The sequence below is a fragment of the Vanacampus margaritifer genome, chromosome 5 (assembly GCF_051991255.1).
Source record: "Vanacampus margaritifer isolate UIUO_Vmar chromosome 5, RoL_Vmar_1.0, whole genome shotgun sequence".
Taxonomy (NCBI): Eukaryota; Metazoa; Chordata; class Actinopteri; order Syngnathiformes; family Syngnathidae; genus Vanacampus; species Vanacampus margaritifer.
Window position 1 is genome coordinate 23,099,214 of NC_135436.1, and position 19,221 is coordinate 23,118,434.

Genomic DNA, 19,221 nt, shown 5'->3' on the forward strand with positions numbered 1-19,221 from the left:
CGCAGTATGTAATTGTGTCTATCAGGAAAAACTCAGGAGAGCTCAGTATTGTTCATTCGATTTGACATCATCATTGCTCTCCTTTTTTTAAAAAAACTAATAAATTAAAAAATATATATTATTTTTTAAATATATATACATATATATGCATATACACACATATATATATATATATTTTTTTTTTTTTGTATGTGGGTGAGCATGTGTATGTGCGTGTGTGTGTGCGTGCTTGCGTGCGTGCGAGCGTGTGTGTATTCATCAGTTCACCTAAAGCCCATTAAAAAAAATCCCATACTAATAATATAATATAATAATAAATTGCCAAATGCAGAAACATCAATGTAAGTTATCACGATGTAGTGGCTCTCGCTAACAGACATAATTAAGTAACCAGAATTAGGTTAAAAATTTCTATATATGTAGACCATGTTTCTATAAATTTTGATATTTGGTTTTTATTTGAGGCAGATATTTTTTCCATTAAAATGTGATTTATGAGGAGGTTAGACCATTGGTCGATATTCAGAGTTTGTTTATTTTTCCAGATTCCAAAAACTCTTCTTTTGATGAATTAGCCTTCTATCTGTCTAAAAATGGCTTCCTCTTGCTCTCAGGCGGCTTCATCAGTTTCAACGGCTCGTGGCGCGTTCAGGGCATCCTGGCCATGTCGCGCTCCCTGGGCGACTACACCCTGAAGAACCTCAACGTGGTCATCCCCGACCCCGACATCCTTTCCTTCGACCTGAACAAGCTCCAGCCAGAGTTCCTGATCCTGGCGTCGGACGGCCTCTGGGACACCTTCAGCAACGAAGAGGCCGTGCGCTTCGTCCGCGAGCGCCTGGACGAGCCGCACTTCGGCGCCAAGAGCATCGTCCTCCAGTCGTATTACCGCGGCTGCCCCGATAACATCACCGTCATGGTGGTCAAGTTCAAAGGCAAGGCCGCAGAGCAGTAGAACGACGGCGTTTGTTTTGTGTGCGATACGATAAGCGCCATACCTGAACTTTTGGATAGAGAATCATTTGTCATGCAGTTGTTGAAATGATGCATCGAACCATTAATTTGTGTGAAGTGGCTCTTCATAGTTGGAATAGGTATAATAATTACTGTAAAATCCCTGTGAGTAACACTTGAAAAAAAAAGAAAAAAGATCCCACATCATATTATACCAGGGGCTTAATAACAAACAAAAATATTTCACATTGTTTAGATGTCTACCAGTACCTTGAGTACTATGAGTTGTAAAAATATATATATATATATTTATAGCTAGCGCAATTTTGTAATTGTAATTAAAATGCAACATTTAAAAGCAGTTGCACAGTTAAAGAGATTGAAAAGCAAAGTGAAGAAATAAAAAAAGAAATGGGGGTGTTATACACAGGTGTGTGTTATTCACAGGATTTTACTCTTAAATTATCACTGAGAATTCCGTGTGGGATTAATTATTGATTATATTGAAGCAATCTAGACCGTACTACTTGGCTGCAACCCTCAGACGTGCTATTGATTAGGTCTTAACTACTTAATTTTGAAGAAGATATTCATCCCGATTCATTTGGTAATAATTGAAATCACGATTAGGGCGCTCATTTTGTTTTTGGGCACAAAACAAGAAAATGTTTAAACGTAAAAAATATTAAGACAAATACATTTTGAAACACTATAATTATGCAAGTTTCTTTTGGACCAAACAATTGATTAAATTAGTTATTTTTAAATGTAAAGAAAGGTGCAAATATATACATTTAAATAACTCCAAATTAGTATTAATAATATTTTATTTTTGTTTACGATTATGCCAATTTTGTAATTGTGGAGTGTAATAATTGAAATTGGAATTGAATTTCGATTAATTGCACAGCCCTAACTGTGACCTCCAGCAGGGCATAAGTTCCAGACAGTACTCTAGGAGGTTGAAATTCACAATAATGACAGAGAAATCATGTTAAAATAATAATAATAATGTTTTAAACAAAACAAGTCCGATAGCTTAGCTAACATGTAAACAGCAAAGGCCTATCCTAAATGAAATTAGCATAACTGCTACAACACATACAAACAGAGCATACAAGAATCCACACAGGCGTACAATAAATTCTCTCCGTTTTGTCACCAATTCTGTATTTGAAATGACATCATTTGCATAGCGTTTCATCGTCTTGAGCATTTTCACCGATCGTTTGTCAGGTTACATGTTTCAGCCTCGTCTTTTCCCAACGTCGGTCAAGGTTTGTACGGCCTCATCATGATAACGGATGAGGTTGAATGCGCTTATACAGCATGGGACTGCCACGTTTGATCATTTTTGAACGTTTTAGTTCATAATAAAGCTTTGATGCAATTTTGTTTTCGGATTGTTGACGACTTTTTATGATTTGCTTTTCTAGTCTAGTTTGTTTGCTTCTCATGCAAATGTTGGCTAGAATAACAAAAGGTCACATTAAATTAACGTTAAAATGTAGTAAAGTGACCTTCATGAAGCAACGCATCTCTATAACACAACTAATGGTTGCTGGATGATGTCAGAAATCATGATAAAACACATTGTACTGTAACATCCTAATAGCGATCATATTCGGTTTTTTGGAACTTTAAAATTTGGATGAAGTGTATTATTGTTGCCTTATTTTTAACCGTTTGTTTCCTGTAATATCTGCTGCCATTTTTTTTTTCAAACCCCGCATGACTGTCTCACTCTAATAAGTCACATGTAAAGTAGAAATGTTAAAAAAAAAATGCCTCCAAGAGACATAAAAATGTAAGATGAATGTACATATTGTGCTGATGTTGGCATCCTCATCGCTCGCTGTTTACATGGCAACAAAGAAAGCAATGTTAGATTGTATCACATCAGCAATGTGTATTTGTTCAGATGTCCTGTTTGGGGTTTTCTCATTCAAAACCTTCGCCGTTCATCATGAACATTGCAGAATGTTGGTTTGGCATTTGTATATGTGTGCTTTCATAAAATGTACCAATTTGGGAAAAAAAAAGGATGTTTTAAGGTGTAATTCAGAAAAAGTTGACATTAAAATGTGAAAGGATTACATAATTTTTACTGTGTTGTGTGGTATTCATTTGATGGTTTCCACGTTTGCTATATGTTGAAAAAGAAAGACAATTTTTACACTTAACCCGTGGGCAGTATTTTATTTTGAAATGGCTTGGTCGGAACCAACAAAAAGCCCAAAAAAAAATGGTCACAATAACGCCTAGGGGTTAATAGGTTAGATTTGAATGAAGTCTTTCTTAACTTTTATTTTTCCCCCCAGCAAAGCTCCCAATCCGAAGCCCAAGGTAACAAGGTCAGGTCGTGAGTGTGCCCATGAGTGATTACACTGCAAATGCTAGACATGCCTTCTGTCTTTTATTGGTTGTTTTTTTTCTCTCAAGTGATGCTTTCTTAAACTCCACTTTAACTCCTCAAATGATTCTTGTTTTTTACAGATGTTGCATTTAAATTCCCTTAATAGGGAACAACTTCCTGTTCCCTCACCATCAAGTGTCTATCAGGTTTCTTCAAATGGTGAGTATTTTTTTTTTTTTACTTTATTCAAACCTAATCTGTGAGAGTTCCAACCACAGTGCTGCCTTGACGTACTGTTTTAATTTCTTCCGGGACCACTGACACCACATTGGTATCGTAAATTATATTTACCCATCGAAATGAATGGAAACCCAACAAAAACATCCAAAATTAGGTTTTGTGAGTTTTTCTTTTTTCAAAAGCAAAACTGCACTCAGTGAATAACATTTCCTCTCCAACTAATCTGCAAACAGGACTGTACTTAATTTATGGTCTTCTTCTTCTTTGTGTTTTAAACCATTTTAGTGGCGCATTACCGTTACCAAGTGTGAGGGGTGCTGGCGCCATCTAGTGGCGGTCTAAAAAACCCAGATTTTTTAATTTTATTGCTCATATCTGAAGACAAAAAAAAATTAAATAAGTAAATAATTCGCAAGTCAAGGCACTTGTATCTCAAGCCACCACTATAGTAATTCAAAAGTAAATTTTCTATATGGCACTATCATAAGTCACAAAAAATAATCAAAAGTACCTCACTAACACCTGTTATGAATGTTGCCATTCATCTCCTTGTTAAAGAGCAGCAAGTTGTGGAAAAGATACTCAAACATTGAACATGCTAAAGTTTGGAATATTTCAAGTTAATCTGCCAAAGTTCGAGTACATTTTAGGTTCATCCTAAAATGTCACCATATATACCAATTTGTTTTAAATCATGTGCATCCCCTTGAATAAAGTCCAATATTTTTCATTCATGACCACTGCAAGACTGGAAAACAATCCGGATGTGCCAAATAAGGACATCCGTATCAGTTGGGGCTGGATGAATGACATCCAGGGACAGGTGTGATCTGACTCCAGTAACCGGAGAACAAACTACACGTCACACTTCATAGTCGCACTGTCACTTTTGATATAAATAGCTTTACTGAAAACTGCGTAGGGCCGGAGAGAGTCCCGTCACAACAGAAGGGTGGGATCACTTTAAACTGTGTGTACATAAAGCATAGTGGCCGCGTACCGAGCCTGCAGACAGACAGCACTGCAGGGACCCACTGGGCGCGAGAGAGCTTGGCTTACTCTGCGTTACGCAACCAGACAAGCCCATTCTACTTTTTGGATCCGGCTCAGACATGGGGGTGCACGCTTCCAAGCCTCGGAGGCAAGCGCAGGTCCTGATGCTGGGCCTGGACCAATCCGGGAAGAGCACCTTGCTCTACAAACTCAAGTATAACGAGAGCGTGGTGACTGTGCCCACCGTGGGCTTCAATGTGGAGACGCTGGAGACGGACAGGAGCAGCCCGGGTCTCACCGTCTGGGACGTGGGCGGCCAGAGGAAGATGAGGCCTCACTGGAAGCATCATTACGCCGACACGGCCGGGCTGGTGTTTGTGGTGGACAGCGCGGACCAAGGGAGGCTGGATGAGGCCCGCAAGGAGCTCCATCGGGTAATTAAAGATGATGTTTGGGTTGGGATCGTTTATAGTACATAAAGTCTCAGAGCTGCACTGCAGGATTGCATGCACAAGAATGTGACTTGAATTTATTATGCACTTCACTCAGCAAGCACCAGTTTCTATTTAACCCTTTGTTGTAGTAGGAGGGGAAAACTCCAGCATTTTCATCTGGGCCATCGTCAAATTAAATTTCAATTATTTTTTGGTTTCATGTGGTTATTAGAACTGCATGGACAAAAGTTGTGTACTTTAAAAAAAAAATCTTTAAACTCTATTTAATCACTATTATTATTATTCAACAAATTTGGGTTAGGTTGCAGAAGTATTGTATTATGTAACAGTAACCCTAATTATTTTTCCTGAGAGCAAACACTTAACCTTGACCTTAAGGTTAACATTAAACCAAGGGTGTCAAAACATGGCAATCGGCCCATCAGGAGGTCCAATATGGCCCGTGAGGACAGAACACAAACTGCAATTTTTCACTCAAATTAACTGTTGTTGCTAATTTTGTCCACTGGACGGCGCACTGAGAACCTCTTAAAGGACATTCTGAAATTTGGCTGTTAGACAGGAATTGATGGGGGGGGGGGGAATTGCACTCATTTTTGTTAAGAAATTGCAGATTACTCTGTAAATGGAAATATTTTCAGAATTGTCTCATAATTATCTGCACCAAATAAACAGGAAGTATTTATATCTTATCTGGTTATAGACACACCCACACACTTTGGGTGAAAATGACCCCTGTATTAAAATGAGTTTGACATCCCTGCCCTCAACCATTACCTAAACAAACTCAACCTAATCCCAACCCTTAATCCTAATCCTACCCCTAACCCTTGTGACATTAACACCGTGGCATGAGGGTGGTCTAACGTCAACACGCTCCTATCACTTGTATTGAAGAGAAACTACTGCGCATGTACGAAAATGTATGGGCAAAGATTCAATCAGATAAAAAAAAGGATTCAATCCAATCAGGTTATTATTATTTTTATCCTGCTTGTCTAAAAATAGATATTAATGTATTTAGAAGTATTTTTATTTGGTTATTTTAGTTTTAGTTTTTTCATGACGTCTTGGCTAGTAGTGTGGTGACGTCACAGTGCCCTCTATTGGCTAGCCATCACTGGTTAACCCTTACTGAAACCAAACATCTATTCCTAACCCTAACTATGTAAAAATGTATATTTATAAGCACATATTTTGTGTTCATTTGCCGAGAATGTCAAGTGACAGAAGGTGACGTGTCCCTTAATTGTGCTCCTTTAGGTGCTGAAGTACGAGAGCCTGAAAGGAGTTCCTCTGGTGGTTCTGTCCAACAAACAGGATCTGCGCGGGGCTCTGAGCCCCGAGGCGGTCTGCCAGAAGCTGGGCCTCAGGCGAGCGTGCGAGGGCAGCAGGCCGTGGTTCATCCAGCCCTGCTCGGGCATCACGGGCGCGGGGCTGGAGGAAGGTTTCAGGAGGATGGTGTACCTGATGAAGACCCCGTTGAGGCAGACTCAAGAAGACATCCAGGTTAAAATGAAGTCAAAAGGCTACAGGATTACGGCCTTGTTATGCGGTTGATGGATGATGTTATCTGATGATTAATCCAATCACATGTCGAATTCACTGTTATCTGCCTGGCTCGTCCATACGATCAAATTAAAGTGGGGCGTTTGAAGATGGATTGTCTCTTGAGAGATAAACTCACTTCTCATTAATTTCTTTAGATTGTGACATTAGTGCACGATGAGTGTCTCGAGAAGCCTGTTGGGATACTTGGAGGGGGAGGATAGGGGGGCGGTAGTTGAACATGTGTTAACTAAAGCATTCCTGAATATTTGCGTTGTACTGTGTAAGAAGGTTTGGGTCATGCTTTGCAGTACTGTACATCTATTGGCCAGTGTTTTTACATACAATATTGATTGATTATTTGAACTCTAACTTGGCTGCTTTATTTAATGTTACACTGAAGATGAATATTGTTATCCAAATTTGTGTATGTATTTATTTTTTAATTATTTAAAATTAGAAATGTTCTATAAATAATAGTGATTTATTGATGCTGTCATTTTATGCATTCATTTATAATAAATATATCCTACAGTTACTTTGACTTTTTATTTTTATTTTAGCTTACAATCTCACGCAATGTCCATGCACACGAGTATTTAAAATATGAGTACCACTCATACTGTTAACAAAAGTCAAAACAAAAAACTGTACATATATTTGTGTATATAAATGACGAGACGAGGGGACAAAGGCGAGTCATATAACTAATCATCGATTGAATACAATAAACATCAAACAATAACTTGGTTATGCTAACGAATGACTTTTGCCACACAGTCCGTGTTGGCGGGTATCTTACAACAGACCAATGAGAGCAGAGAGGCTTCCCCCACCCTTCCTCTCCGCCACCGGCAATCCCAGCATGCACCGCGGCCTTTCCAGCAGTAGCAAAAAATAGTCCGTTAACGAGCGAGCGAGGCGGAGCGAGAGAGCGAGCAAAATAGACCGAGAGAGGCCGAGAAGGGGAACTAGAGAAACGCTAGCTTAACTGGCTAATTCCACGAGTGAAATCAACTGCGCCCCTAGCTTCGCCGCAACCGCTAGCATGGCCGACAACGACAAACTGGACAACCAGCGACTGAAGAATTTCAAGAACAAGGGTCGAGATTTGGAGGTAAAAAAAAAAGGGGGGGGGGGGGGGCTATCGACCTTTTTTGTCCCTGATTTTTAAACGGAGGCATCGCCGCTCCAGAGCTCGCCGCCAACTTCGCCCCCTTGGCTTCCCTGTGACGTCGTTTCTAATTTGCACCATCGAGAACTTTGCCCCCAGGCTTCAACCAGGGCCTCCACTTAGTACTTTTTTTTTTATCTTCCGACCTCTGGTAGAGGATTTTATCTTAAGAGTCGGTTTCTGCAGCCCTTTTAGACCGTTTATTGAGTAAAGTATCAGAGAGGACTTCCCATCGAGTCCGCTGGAGCTGCTAGCTCGCTGCTAGCCAGGCCCACGGTGCACACGCTAGCTCCAGAGAAGCAACCGAGCGTTTTGACTTTATGCGTACTTCGGCCGAATGCTCGAATTGATACTTAAAATCGTACATATATGAGGGTAGAAATAGATATTAAGGAGTATGTCCTCGATAGGGAAGTTAATACTGTGGCGTATTAACGTCACGTCGAAGCTGCAGTTTAGCTAGCGCCTGTTAAGCTTGGAAGCCGCAACCCCCCTCCCACGGCTTTAGCATAAAAACAATGGCGCGGGGGATAATTTACCTCTTATTGCGCTTCAGATCGCGTTTTGTTTGTAGGTGCTGTTTTAAAATTTGCCTAATAACATGGATTTCTGTAACCCAGCCCCTCTGACATGGATGAAGCTAAGCTACGCGCTAGCTACCGATTGACATGATTTACAAGATTTCGCACTTGCATTGATTGCAGCTCGACGGCCATTGTTTTGTTTATAAGGGGCGACCTGTTTTGAGTATGCATTTGCGCAGCATGGACTGATTCGTCCTGTTTGACAAGTAGTTTTTTTTTCTCGTGCTGCTGCAGCCCGGTAGGTTGGTAGGCCGGTGCACGGCAGCTGTCCTGTCAATGCCTCTTCATCATAGTCACATTGCAAGCTACTACAGTCCAGGTCCATAGATATTGGAATGATGACACAAGTGTCGTTTATTTTGGTTTGGAATACTGCCATAATTGCTTTGAAATGAAACGAAAAAGTTGTGCTTGAACTGTACTCTTGGAGCTGTAATTTAAGGGTATTTAAATCTAAATCCGGTGAACAGAATAGCTTGCAAAAGCTCGTTTTAAGGAAACAAAAGTAATAGGACATTTGGCTGTTCTATGGTGAAGTGAGTATTTGACAACGTGACTGCTAGCAAAAAGCAGCAGGAGAATTTCTGTAGTGTTTATCTGCTTACATTCAGCCAAAAGCTTCACATATGATTGCGCTTCACAATCCCGATGGACAATAATTTTCTTTAAGGCAAATAAGTGGAATGTTATGCAATGGAGTCCATCACCTGACCTGGATCCTATTGAGCATGCGGTTCATTGCAGAAGAAGTATACTCAAGGCAAAATGCTCAGGAGCAAACAGGAACTAAAGACTTACAGCAGAGGCCTGACTGAGAGCGTCACAAGGGATAAAATCCTGCATCTGGTGATGTGTGTGTGTTCCAACTTGTGTTGTTGCTAATACCGTTTTATGGCCCCTGATTCCGATACCCAGTTTAGCGGTATCGGCCGATACCCAACATCATAAAACTGCCCTGCAATTGGTTCAGAGCATGCAAGGGCCAATTGGATATCTTGGCTCGGCATGCTGTGAACACGTCACACATCAGTGAATGTCATGCACAAGCAAGACACAAGATGCTTGCCGATACCACTGTTTTAATACAGTATCGGGTATCGGAACAACACTACTTCCAACCAAGTATTTAGAAAGTGAAAGTTTGATTTATTGTTGTTCATTTGTCCCCTTACTTTTGGTGACTTAAAAAGTGTGTGTGTATGTCTCAAATCCATTGTGGTGGTTTTTAGAGCCAAAAAGATGCGAGCTGCGTTGGTACCCTGATATTTATGGACCTGACTCTGCACCATACGTCTTAATGAAGTGTGATCATTCGGACTGCGCACATGGCTGCTTTTATGACTCTTGTGATTAGCCATGCGGGGGATCTGAATGTGGCACAACAAGATTCCCCGGCACCAATCTTCTGTTATGACAGTGATGCCAATATATTATACTTATACAGTATTCATTATGATCCTTTAAGGGGAAAAGGAACTCACACGCCACAAAAAATCTGCATATGTACACACACAGACGCCGGCATGCAGTAACTTGATACAAGTAAAGTTATGTAAAACTGGCAACGGGGCTGCCTGTAATTCATATCTTTATTGTTGTGATCTTAAGGGAACAAGAAAGGAATTATTTTATTCATGTTTTTTTTTTTATGTAATCGTCCAATTAAATGTTATTGAAATTTTGCTCCGTCAAATCTCGGCATCAGTCGCAAACAAATCCTTATCGGTCAGGCCGAAAATGATACATATCCCCGAAATTTATTTTTTCCTTAAAATGAAATGAAATTAATGGCAATTTTCTCTCATTTGAATTTATAAAAAAAACATTTTATATTGGGAACACAGTGAATTGAACACAAGATAAATACAAATATCCAGTGGAAAAATATCATCCAATAGTACAGCCAACATTGTGTACATTATATACTATAGTGTAATGTACAGTGTTTATAATAATAGCTTTGCAAGAAAGACATTCGGGCTGCATCTTAGGGCCGAACATCTTAGTTTTTCAGTGAATATGTGTTAGTTGGGTCATTGAGAAGAAACTGAGAAGTGCTGAATTGTGCATCTTGAAAGTTTGAGCTATAGCGTTATTCTTCTTTGGATTTGTGGCTCAAATGTTGGATTGCGTTCTGATCCTGTGCTCATGCTAATTAATACTTTTGTCTCCGCAGTCCATGAGAAGACAGAGGACGGAGGTAGTGGTGGAGCTGCGAAAGGTAATTTTATTTGCCGTCATATTTGTTGTTTACTTTTAATCCAATGTGTAAGAGCGCTCTCTCTACCATCTGAAATGATACATTGTTGTTCTGCTGATAAACATTTTCTTTTGCTCTTCAACAGAACAAAAGAGACGAGCACCTCCTGAAGAGAAGAAATGTGCCCCATGAGGACATTTGCGAGGATTCCGATGTGGACGGAGATTTCAGATCGGTATGAAGCATTAGCACGTAACTTGCTAAACATAAATGCTACATTAATTGCCCCACCATCCCCCCCACACTCACTTCTCTGAATCTTACTCGAAATAAAAATTTAGAATTGACAGAGCCGCTCCTAACTTTAAAAAGAAAAGCTCTTCTGTTGGTTCTCTCATTAGTAATTAATTTAACTCCAGGCTGCCATCCCACTTCAATGTGCTGCGTGATTTCTAGCATGTTTTTGTAATTGATAATCAGGCATCCCATGCTGAGCGAACGAGCACAAGGCTTGGTGACATCAAAGGGGGCCACTCAGCACTTCAGAGATTCAATCGGGCTAACTGCTCAGTGCTATTGAGTAGGCGGAATACAAATGGCCTACTTAGCCGTATATCAACAATGTCACGCCGCTCTGAGTCACTTTTGCACAGCCGGGAGGGTCTTTTTGTGGGAACAGTCGGCTCGCTGCTCCATTTGAAATGCTTAACATGCTAGTTATCTCTTGGTGTTTAAAAAAAAAAAAAAAAAGTGATGCTCTTTTTTTCTGTGGTGTCAAGCAGCTAGCTTATGTTGGTTAGCCTACTGTTGAATTTGAGGCTTATTAACAAGTTGACAAGTCAAATCTTTGTTGCTTTAGGTCCCCAGGATTAACCCACAAAAAAATTGTTCCTCAAAATTGCTCCTCCACTAAAGTCAGTTATTTATTTCAAGCCTTGCACTTGATTCAGATGTCGTTCCTCATCCCAGCGTCCCCTCACTGAAACTTCCTTCCTTATTTGTCATTGCATGCAAAAACAATTTGAGGAAGGATATTCTTACTTTTGGGGAGGGAGGTGGGTTAAAAGTTGTCTTTGTGGATTCTTCAGGTTATTTGAATATTGAGATGGGCAGCATGTGTGAGGACACTTCTCTTGACTAATGACTTCCTAATATGTCCCTTTTCAGCAAAACACCTCTCTTGAAGCAATAGTGCAAGTAAGTTGTCAAGTTTGATTGAGTTCTTTGCTTAATCTATTTTACATCCAGTGTAGAGTCTATCCTTCAGAATTAAAAATGAATATAGTAAGCTTCTCTGTTTGCATTGTAGAATGCCACCAGTGATAACCAGGGCATCCAGCTGAGTGCTGTACAGGCTGCCAGGTACGAGCACACACATACACACACACACACACATATGTTGATCTCTGGAGCTGAATGTTGCCATGGTTTTCAGCAGACTAGAGATTAATAAACTTGTTTTTTTTTTTTTGCACGTCAGTATCCAGAAAGATGTTAAGAGTCTGAAATGCTCAGAATTACAAAAAAAAAAAAAATATATATATATAGTGGTACTTGTACAGTCATGACATCTGTACAAGAAACATGTTGACATTGTTCAAATTCTCAAAATTCTTTGACTTGTTATGCAGTCCCGTCTGCGTACATGAATAATGGAATGTCGTCCACATGTCTCCCGTTCATGCAGGAAGTTGTTGTCCAGCGACCGCAACCCTCCCATAGACGACCTGATCAGGTCCGGCATCCTTCCTATTCTGGTCCACTGTCTGGACAGAGATGACAAGTAAGTTAGAAAGTAGTTTGGCTTTGTGTTGTGAGTTTTGTACGCTTCAAAGATATGCAAAAGCAGTGCTCAGCCGACCGAGCTCACCGGAGATGTGAACGGTGATGCAAGTATGCAAATGTGTTCCGCCGTTCACCTTCCAGGAACGGCTTCACACACAAATGACTCATCATCACGCGCTTAATGCCTGATGTTGTTTAACGTCGCCCTTTCGCTGTGTTTTTCCATTCCGCAGCCCTTCTTTGCAGTTTGAGGCGGCCTGGGCTCTGACCAACATAGCGTCCGGCACCGCCGAGCAGACCCAAGCTGTGGTGGAGTCCGGTAAGTTGCATGACGCACTCATTTTCTGGGGGGGTCCTTGGCTTACGGTTTACCTGACATGTTGGGTTTATGAACCCACGGTCGCTCTATTACACCACTCTCTCTTCCTTCCTCACATGCGTATCAATGCATCGAGAGAAAAAATAATAAAACACTCATTTTCAAACCCAATCAGATGTTTTCATCGTCTTTACATTTTATAACTGGTATAATGAACAATACAACTGCAAAACAATGATTAGTAGTAGTAAAAACATGTATTATTAAGCTGTTTGTCTATGCAGGCGCCGTGCCGCGCTTCCTGAGGCTGCTCAACTCCCCGCATCAAAACGTGTGCGAGCAGGCGGTCTGGGCTTTGGGCAACATCATAGGTGAGCTGCCGCCATTTGCCATATTTGGGATCACCTATGAGATAAAAGGTCAAACTGATGCGCGTACGCGCCTCGTCGTCAGGCGACGGCCCGCAATGCAGAGACTACGTGATCGGCTTGGGCGTCGTCAAGCCACTGCTGTCTTTCATCAGTCCCTCCATCCCGATCACCTTCCTTCGCAATGTCACCTGGGTTATGGTCAATCTGTGCCGCCATAAAGATCCTCCACCTCCCATGGAGACCATCCAAGAGGTTTGTGGGATTTTTTTTTTGTTTTTGTTTTATTTTTTAAAGCCAATTCAAGGTTACCATTCATTCGTTCATTCAAAGGGCTAAAAAGTAAAAAAATTAATTAAAAAAATTACAGATTTGTATTTTTTATGTATTTTCTAATTACTTTTGTCATGCAGTTATGTTGCTTATGCTTTGTGGTCAAAATTCTCATGAGCCAATTCTATATAACATAAAATATTTAGTATTAATAGCAAAGTGATGATGTCACTTGGGTAAATGCAATGGGTTGGTAGTTAGCATGTCAGCCTCGTAGTTCTGAAGTTCCGGTTTCAAGTCTTGGTTTAGGACTTGCTCTGTGGGGTTTGCATCTTGTCCCTTTGCTGATGTGGGTTTTCTCTTTCCACATTCAAAAAAACTGGCATGTTAGGTTCATTAAAGACTCATGCCCTGTGATTGGCTGTCAACAAGTCCACTGTACAGTCCAAGGCCTTTTTCTCAAAGTCAGCTGCACGTATAGAAAATGGATGGATGAATTTATGTAGGACGTAAATATAAAATGTTTGTGTAGCTAGCCAATTTTAAAACAGTGGACAAGCAAAATAGATGATATAATAAGTCAGTGTTTCAGTATATGTGGACAATGTAGTCTTTTGGATAGTGTCTATGTGGATGTGATATTGAGCACATATTGCTATTTAGTGAATATGAGCTCTTCATTTTGATGGACGTAGCTTTAAAAGTATTTAGTTTAGCTTCCTTAATAAACCCAAATGAAATATTTTCTGAAAAAGCACATTACGAAGTCCTCGCCGTTTGAGTTGTAACGCATCTCACAGAAATGTTTTCCCTTTTCGACCTCATCTTAATTTCCATTTTTAATCCGTAGATCCTGCCCGCTCTCCGTGTGCTGATCCACCACACTGACGTCAGTGTGAGTAAACTCTTGTTTGACTGTTGGAGGAAGTCTTGTTGCAAGGTCATGAAGTTCAACATTTAATTCCTGCTATCCCTTCCCCTCCTCGTTGCTTCCAGATCTTGGTAGACACGGTGTGGGCGCTCTCCTATCTGACGGACGCTGGGAACGAGCAGATCCAAATGGTGATCGACTCTGGCATTGTCCCTCACCTGGTCCCACTGCTCAGCCACCAGGAGGTCAAAGTCCAGGTACGGGAAAGGCTTCATAAATGTCTCCTGTTTTTTTTTGTAATTCATTGAAGGCACTTTTAAATAAATATTACAGCAGTATTAATGCCGTTTTTCCACTCATGTTTTCATCCAGACCGCTGCCCTGAGGGCTGTGGGCAACATCGTGACTGGAACAGATGAGCAGACGCAGGTGGTGCTCAACTGCGACGCTCTCAACCACTTCCCCGCCCTCCTGTCACACCCGAAGGAGAAAATTAACAAGGTAACAAACACACTCATTGCGCAACGTCTCGCTACGTTCTGCAGCACGACGTCGCTGGAAGTGATGACATCTGAGACGTGCTTGTGTGAAAGTTGCGTGAAAGGGGGATTAAGATTAGATTAGACTACACATCATATGGAAGATTGAGAACGACGCCGACGATGAGGATCACCACCTGCTGTAGTTTTAGTTGGTTAAGAATTTAACTGGTCGAAGGGGGATAGTAGTTGGTGTGTGTTTGTGTGTTGGCGACTGATTGTGTGAATCAATTAAATGGGTTGGTGGCAAAGAGAGTGCTGAGAATCAGCCGTGCTGATATCGGAGTGCATCTGAGACCAGTCACTTTCAAATAGAGGCCCGTCTCAAATGGTTTGTGACTTGGACAATGATTAGAGCCTCAACACCGCTCTCACCCCAACCACAGCACAAAAGTCTCTGCCAGGCATCCTCTCTTGACGTGGATGTCTGGATTCTGATCCAGTCCAGACGCACTGTAGAACTAGTGACACAATTGTTAAAATGTTTTGTTACTCCAAAAAAAAAGACATTTATTGAGGTCTCTACCAGAATCACAGTTCAGCAAAAGCTCAATTTTGACATCCCTAAGATATTGTTTGTTAATGAAATGCCAAAATGAAAAGAATACAAGGGTCCTTAGTTTACATTAGTTCAAGCAATAGTGTGACGCTCGTATTCCACTGAGTGGCAAATGTTTGTGAACCCAGCGCATATTGATTTCTCGTCACGATTGGTTTGAGTTCGCAGAACAGAATGTTCACCAGACACTAAAAAAAAATTTGCGCCAACCGTACCCCCCCTCTCCCCCAATGAAACACGAGGTGAACATCCGGCTAATGTTTGATTAATGGACATTAACCTTGAACGAACCCTAATGGAGCGCACATTTGCTACCTTTGCCAACACTCGCAAACGTTCACCCCTCCGTGGAATACTGGTTTAAGTTATTTTATTTTTTATTATCATTCGATTAAAATCAAACCTGAAAATGATCAGTCACTTTTATCTTTTTTTATTGTAGAATGCCAATTGAAAATGGAAATACCAAGCGATGCACTGTTCTACAGTCCTAAAAGTTATTAGTTTAGTACTGCGTTCATTTGTACAAATTTGGAGTAAAGCCGCTGTCACAGGAGCAGTAAACCGAGGACCCCAAAATAATGCCCATTTTCGTCTGGACACACCTAGCGACTGTATTTGTGTCTTTTGTCCTGTAGGAGGCGGTGTGGTTCCTATCAAACATCACAGCAGGAAATCAGCAGCAGGTGCAGGCGGTCATTGATGCCCAGCTAGTCCCCATGATCATTCACCTTCTCGACAAGGTACACACCTTTCATTGTCTTGGGAATTCAAATGACACATGGCACAGACTATTAAAATTTTACCTGGGGTGTCAATTTAGGGTGACTTTGGAACCCAAAAGGAAGCAGCCTGGGCCATCAGCAACCTTACAATAAGTGGAAGGAAAGATCAGGTACAAAACGTTTTCTGTGTTTATGCAAGGTTCCTCTCCTCCATTGCTGAATGAAGTACGACAAACGAAAGCTTTATCGCTTTTGTGGTGCCTTCAGGTGGCGCATCTGATCGAAAAGAAGGTCATCCCTCCGTTCTGCAACCTGCTGACGGTGAAGGACGCTCAAGTGGTGCAGGTGGTCCTGGACGGCCTCAGCAACATCCTGAAGATGGCTGACGAAAAGGCTGAAACCATCGCTAACCTCATCGAAGAGTGCGGAGGTGGGACTTGACCTACATTGTGAGATTAAGCAATCCCTTTGTTTGTTTTTGATTTTTTTCCATATGGGATTTGTCTGTACAGGTTTGGAGAAAGTGGAGCAGCTGCAGAATCATGAAAACGGCGATATCTACAAGCTAGCATATCAAATTATTGATCAATTTTTCTCATCTGATGATGTAAGTTGAAGAGTCCCCTCAATATTTGCAAAAGGAGAACAGATGGAAACGGGCACAAGTTGCATGTGCGTTTTGCGCATTTTCAGTAAATTCGCTTAAAAAAATTGGAACAATTGGATGGTGAGGTGCATTCAAATGTAGTTGGAAATTTCAAACTCAAAAAAGTTCGGTAATAATTGCAAATATCTAAACAATTGCCTTATTACTGGTCGTCTGGTTAAAATTTGTAAATGCACAACCACCCTCCCATATGATGTCTTATTTTTTGTTGTGCACTTAAAATTACTCTTTACCCCAGCAAATATAGATTTTATCTGAACACTTGATAGAATTTTCAGTCGAGTACTCGAATATTCAAACACTTGGATAGCTGCAGTCGAAGATGATTTCAAACGAGTTTGATAATATCCAAAGTCTTTCAGAAAAAAATAACAACTGTCAACTTTGCAATAAATCAATGATCTTTGTCTGTGTGACTCAGATTGACGAAGACAACAGCCTGGTCCCCGAAGCCATCCAGGGCGGAACTTACGGCTTCAACTCCACCAACGTGCCAGCCGAGGGATTCCAGTTCTAGACGGCATCCGGGGTATTCTGGAGTTTTGTTCACGATGCAGCACTCTGTTCAACATAAACAAAATTAGGCGAAAGCGAGAGAGAGAGCGAGAGAGAGAGCGAGAGTGTGAGAAATTTGATCCATTGTGCTTGGCTCGTGGGATCCATGGTTGCATCTTATCTGAGAGAGAAAAATGTGTGGATTTCATTTGGCATTCCCGGGGGAAAGCAGGCCAAATGAAGTTTGAGTTGGCGAGTGGGTGCGAGTGAGAATGAGTGGCTACATGTTGCAACCAAAATGAAAAATAACTAATCCAAAACCAAGAAAACCACCTACATCGAAAAAAAACACGGCGACACGACAACGTCCGTAAACTTGGAGCGACGACTTCAACAACTCGAGGAGAACCAACAACACGACGACGAACTCTTAATCATGAACGGAGATGAAACGAGCGATCATCACAATTCTCGAGGGCGCCACCTTCCCCCCAATCGGCCACGCTATCAGACATGTGTGAATGGAGCCATTGCGTACGAATGTCTGGACTCAGCGCTGAAGAGCCAGGTTCATCTCCTCCCGACGGGACGTCCCGACGGGGCGCCCTCCTCCTCCTCTCCTCCCGACGGGACGGGGCCAGGAGTCCGGCTGCGTGTCACGTGTGCGAGCGAGAGAATGGGGCGGATGGGTTGTGTGTGCGTGCGTGCGTGACTGGAGTGTGCGAGGACGCATGCAGGAGAGATGGCAACGAGATACAAATGCGACATCTTGAGCGAGGAAACGCAGCGAGGTTTAGTAAAGGAGAAGGAAATTCAGCCTTTGGGGCTGATCCTCAAATCCCTCAAACGAAGAACTTTGGATATGGGAAGAAGAAACAAACAAAAAAAAAATCATTGCAAGGAATATTTTTGATTTCAATTATTGAGTTGCTATTAATGGACACTGGACATTGTGAATGGCAAATGCACAGATGTGCATTCTATCATGAAGATGCATTTGGTGGCTTTTGGGACGTTTCGTTTTGCCTTTGGCGTGTTCCTTTTTATGTGTTCCCCCTCCCCACAGCTTTTATTTTCATGGCTTCCCTAAAGGCGATCATCACAACGCATCCTCACATTAAAAAAAAAAAAAAAAAAGCTATGCCACCACATATGGGCTTGATGCTGTGAAATTGACACCATTGTTACCAATTGAAATTTGCTAACTTTTAATTTAAGTCCAGCAAAAACTTTGTTGCCATAGCTTTGACTTACCGTGAAAGGGAGAATTGAACATGGCCATTATCACGTAGGATTGTGAATCTCATAACCCTTGCATGTACTCAATGATGGCACAGTTCCTTTTTTTTTTAAGGGTCTTTTAGTTTCCTTAGGCTGTGGATACAGTGTAATTTTTATTTTAAGTAAACTGTGCTTAAATGTTACATGTTCACCCTTGAATCCCCCCCTCCCCCTTTCTTAATGTCTCACTTGCTAAATAATCTTTGGTTTTGCACATGTACTGCAAAGTGAGGCCTCAAGAAGTCTGGTTGGTCTGATCTGCCAGTGGCCTCTACAGTATGCATCACGTTGACCACAATCTTTGGCTTTCAAGAATCATCCCCGGATGTTTTTTTTTAGTGATAGTTAAGGAAAAGACAATTTATTTCAGGATAATAAATACCCCCCCCCCCCCCCCAGGTCAAAAGGGTGTCCAATTGTCCCTTAGTGGAACCTTTGAATAAATAAATCCTGAACAATTTTGCAGTATTTTTTAGTACATTTGGGGGTCATTTAGCCCCATGGTCATATTTCCTTCCAGCCAAATGTACAAACTTATTAACAGGTCTGTGTTCGATCCAAGACACTGTTATAAGAAAAGTAATTACACTTTGTGCTCAGAACATTTCTGTTGGACACGGGGGATTTTTTTGTTCCCGCATTCCACATTAGCAGAGATGTGATTTCAAATCTTTACAAAAATAAAAAACTATGACACTGAAGATAAGGTGGTTAACCCAAATGTTTTGCGGGAGTTAGGCTACAGCTTAGGTTGTCTGAGAAAAATAAATAGTGAACCCCACAGTGAGAGCCTATTTGTGTGTTCTTTTGAACCGCGGGTGGAAAAATACTGACT

At 41.2% G+C, this 19,221-nt stretch overlaps 3 protein-coding genes across 3 annotated transcripts in view; all 3 read left to right on the forward strand.

Moving 5' to 3' along the window:
* Positions 1 to 3,055, forward strand: part of ppm1lb (protein phosphatase, Mg2+/Mn2+ dependent, 1Lb) — a 46,497-nt gene extending 43,442 nt beyond the window's left edge. The window contains exon 4 of the mRNA XM_077565868.1: positions 615 to 3,055. Coding sequence (XP_077421994.1) covers positions 615 to 955 — 341 coding nt within the window. The 3' untranslated portion in view covers positions 956 to 3,055. The remainder of the gene's footprint in view (positions 1 to 614) is intronic.
* Positions 3,056 to 3,465: 410 nt separating this feature from the next.
* LOC144052074 (ADP-ribosylation factor-like protein 14) lies at positions 3,466 to 6,964 on the forward strand. Its single transcript, XM_077565869.1, has 2 exons — positions 3,466 to 4,977; positions 6,262 to 6,964. The coding sequence occupies exons 1-2, from the start codon at positions 4,663 to 4,665 to the stop codon at positions 6,556 to 6,558; spliced, it is 612 nt and encodes a 203-aa protein (XP_077421995.1). The 5' UTR covers positions 3,466 to 4,662; the 3' UTR covers positions 6,559 to 6,964.
* Positions 6,965 to 7,398: 434 nt separating this feature from the next.
* On the forward strand, positions 7,399 to 17,280 carry kpna4 (karyopherin alpha 4 (importin alpha 3)). Its single transcript, XM_077566526.1, has 17 exons — positions 7,399 to 7,663; positions 10,481 to 10,525; positions 10,650 to 10,739; positions 11,672 to 11,701; positions 11,814 to 11,866; positions 12,192 to 12,287; positions 12,523 to 12,608; positions 12,893 to 12,979; positions 13,062 to 13,231; positions 14,100 to 14,144; positions 14,246 to 14,377; positions 14,493 to 14,621; positions 15,857 to 15,961; positions 16,042 to 16,113; positions 16,211 to 16,373; positions 16,456 to 16,550; positions 17,032 to 17,280. The coding sequence occupies exons 1-17, from the start codon at positions 7,595 to 7,597 to the stop codon at positions 17,125 to 17,127; spliced, it is 1,563 nt and encodes a 520-aa protein (XP_077422652.1). The 5' UTR covers positions 7,399 to 7,594; the 3' UTR covers positions 17,128 to 17,280.
* Positions 17,281 to 19,221: the final 1,941 nt, after the last annotated feature.

Excerpts from the sequence above, each read along its gene's own strand:
- LOC144052074 (XM_077565869.1), top strand. The coding sequence starts at position 4,663 with ATGGGGGTGCACGCTTCCAAGCCTCGGAGGCAAGCGCAGGTCCTGATG. Across the intron at positions 4,978-6,261 it reads CCCGCAAGGAGCTCCATCGG|GTGCTGAAGTACGAGAGCCT; the intron begins GTAATTAAAGAT and ends GTGCTCCTTTAG.
- kpna4 (XM_077566526.1), top strand. The coding sequence starts at position 7,595 with ATGGCCGACAACGACAAACTGGACAACCAGCGACTGAAGAATTTCAAG. Across the intron at positions 16,114-16,210 it reads TAAGTGGAAGGAAAGATCAG|GTGGCGCATCTGATCGAAAA; the intron begins GTACAAAACGTT and ends TGGTGCCTTCAG. Across the intron at positions 16,374-16,455 it reads CCTCATCGAAGAGTGCGGAG|GTTTGGAGAAAGTGGAGCAG; the intron begins GTGGGACTTGAC and ends TTGTCTGTACAG.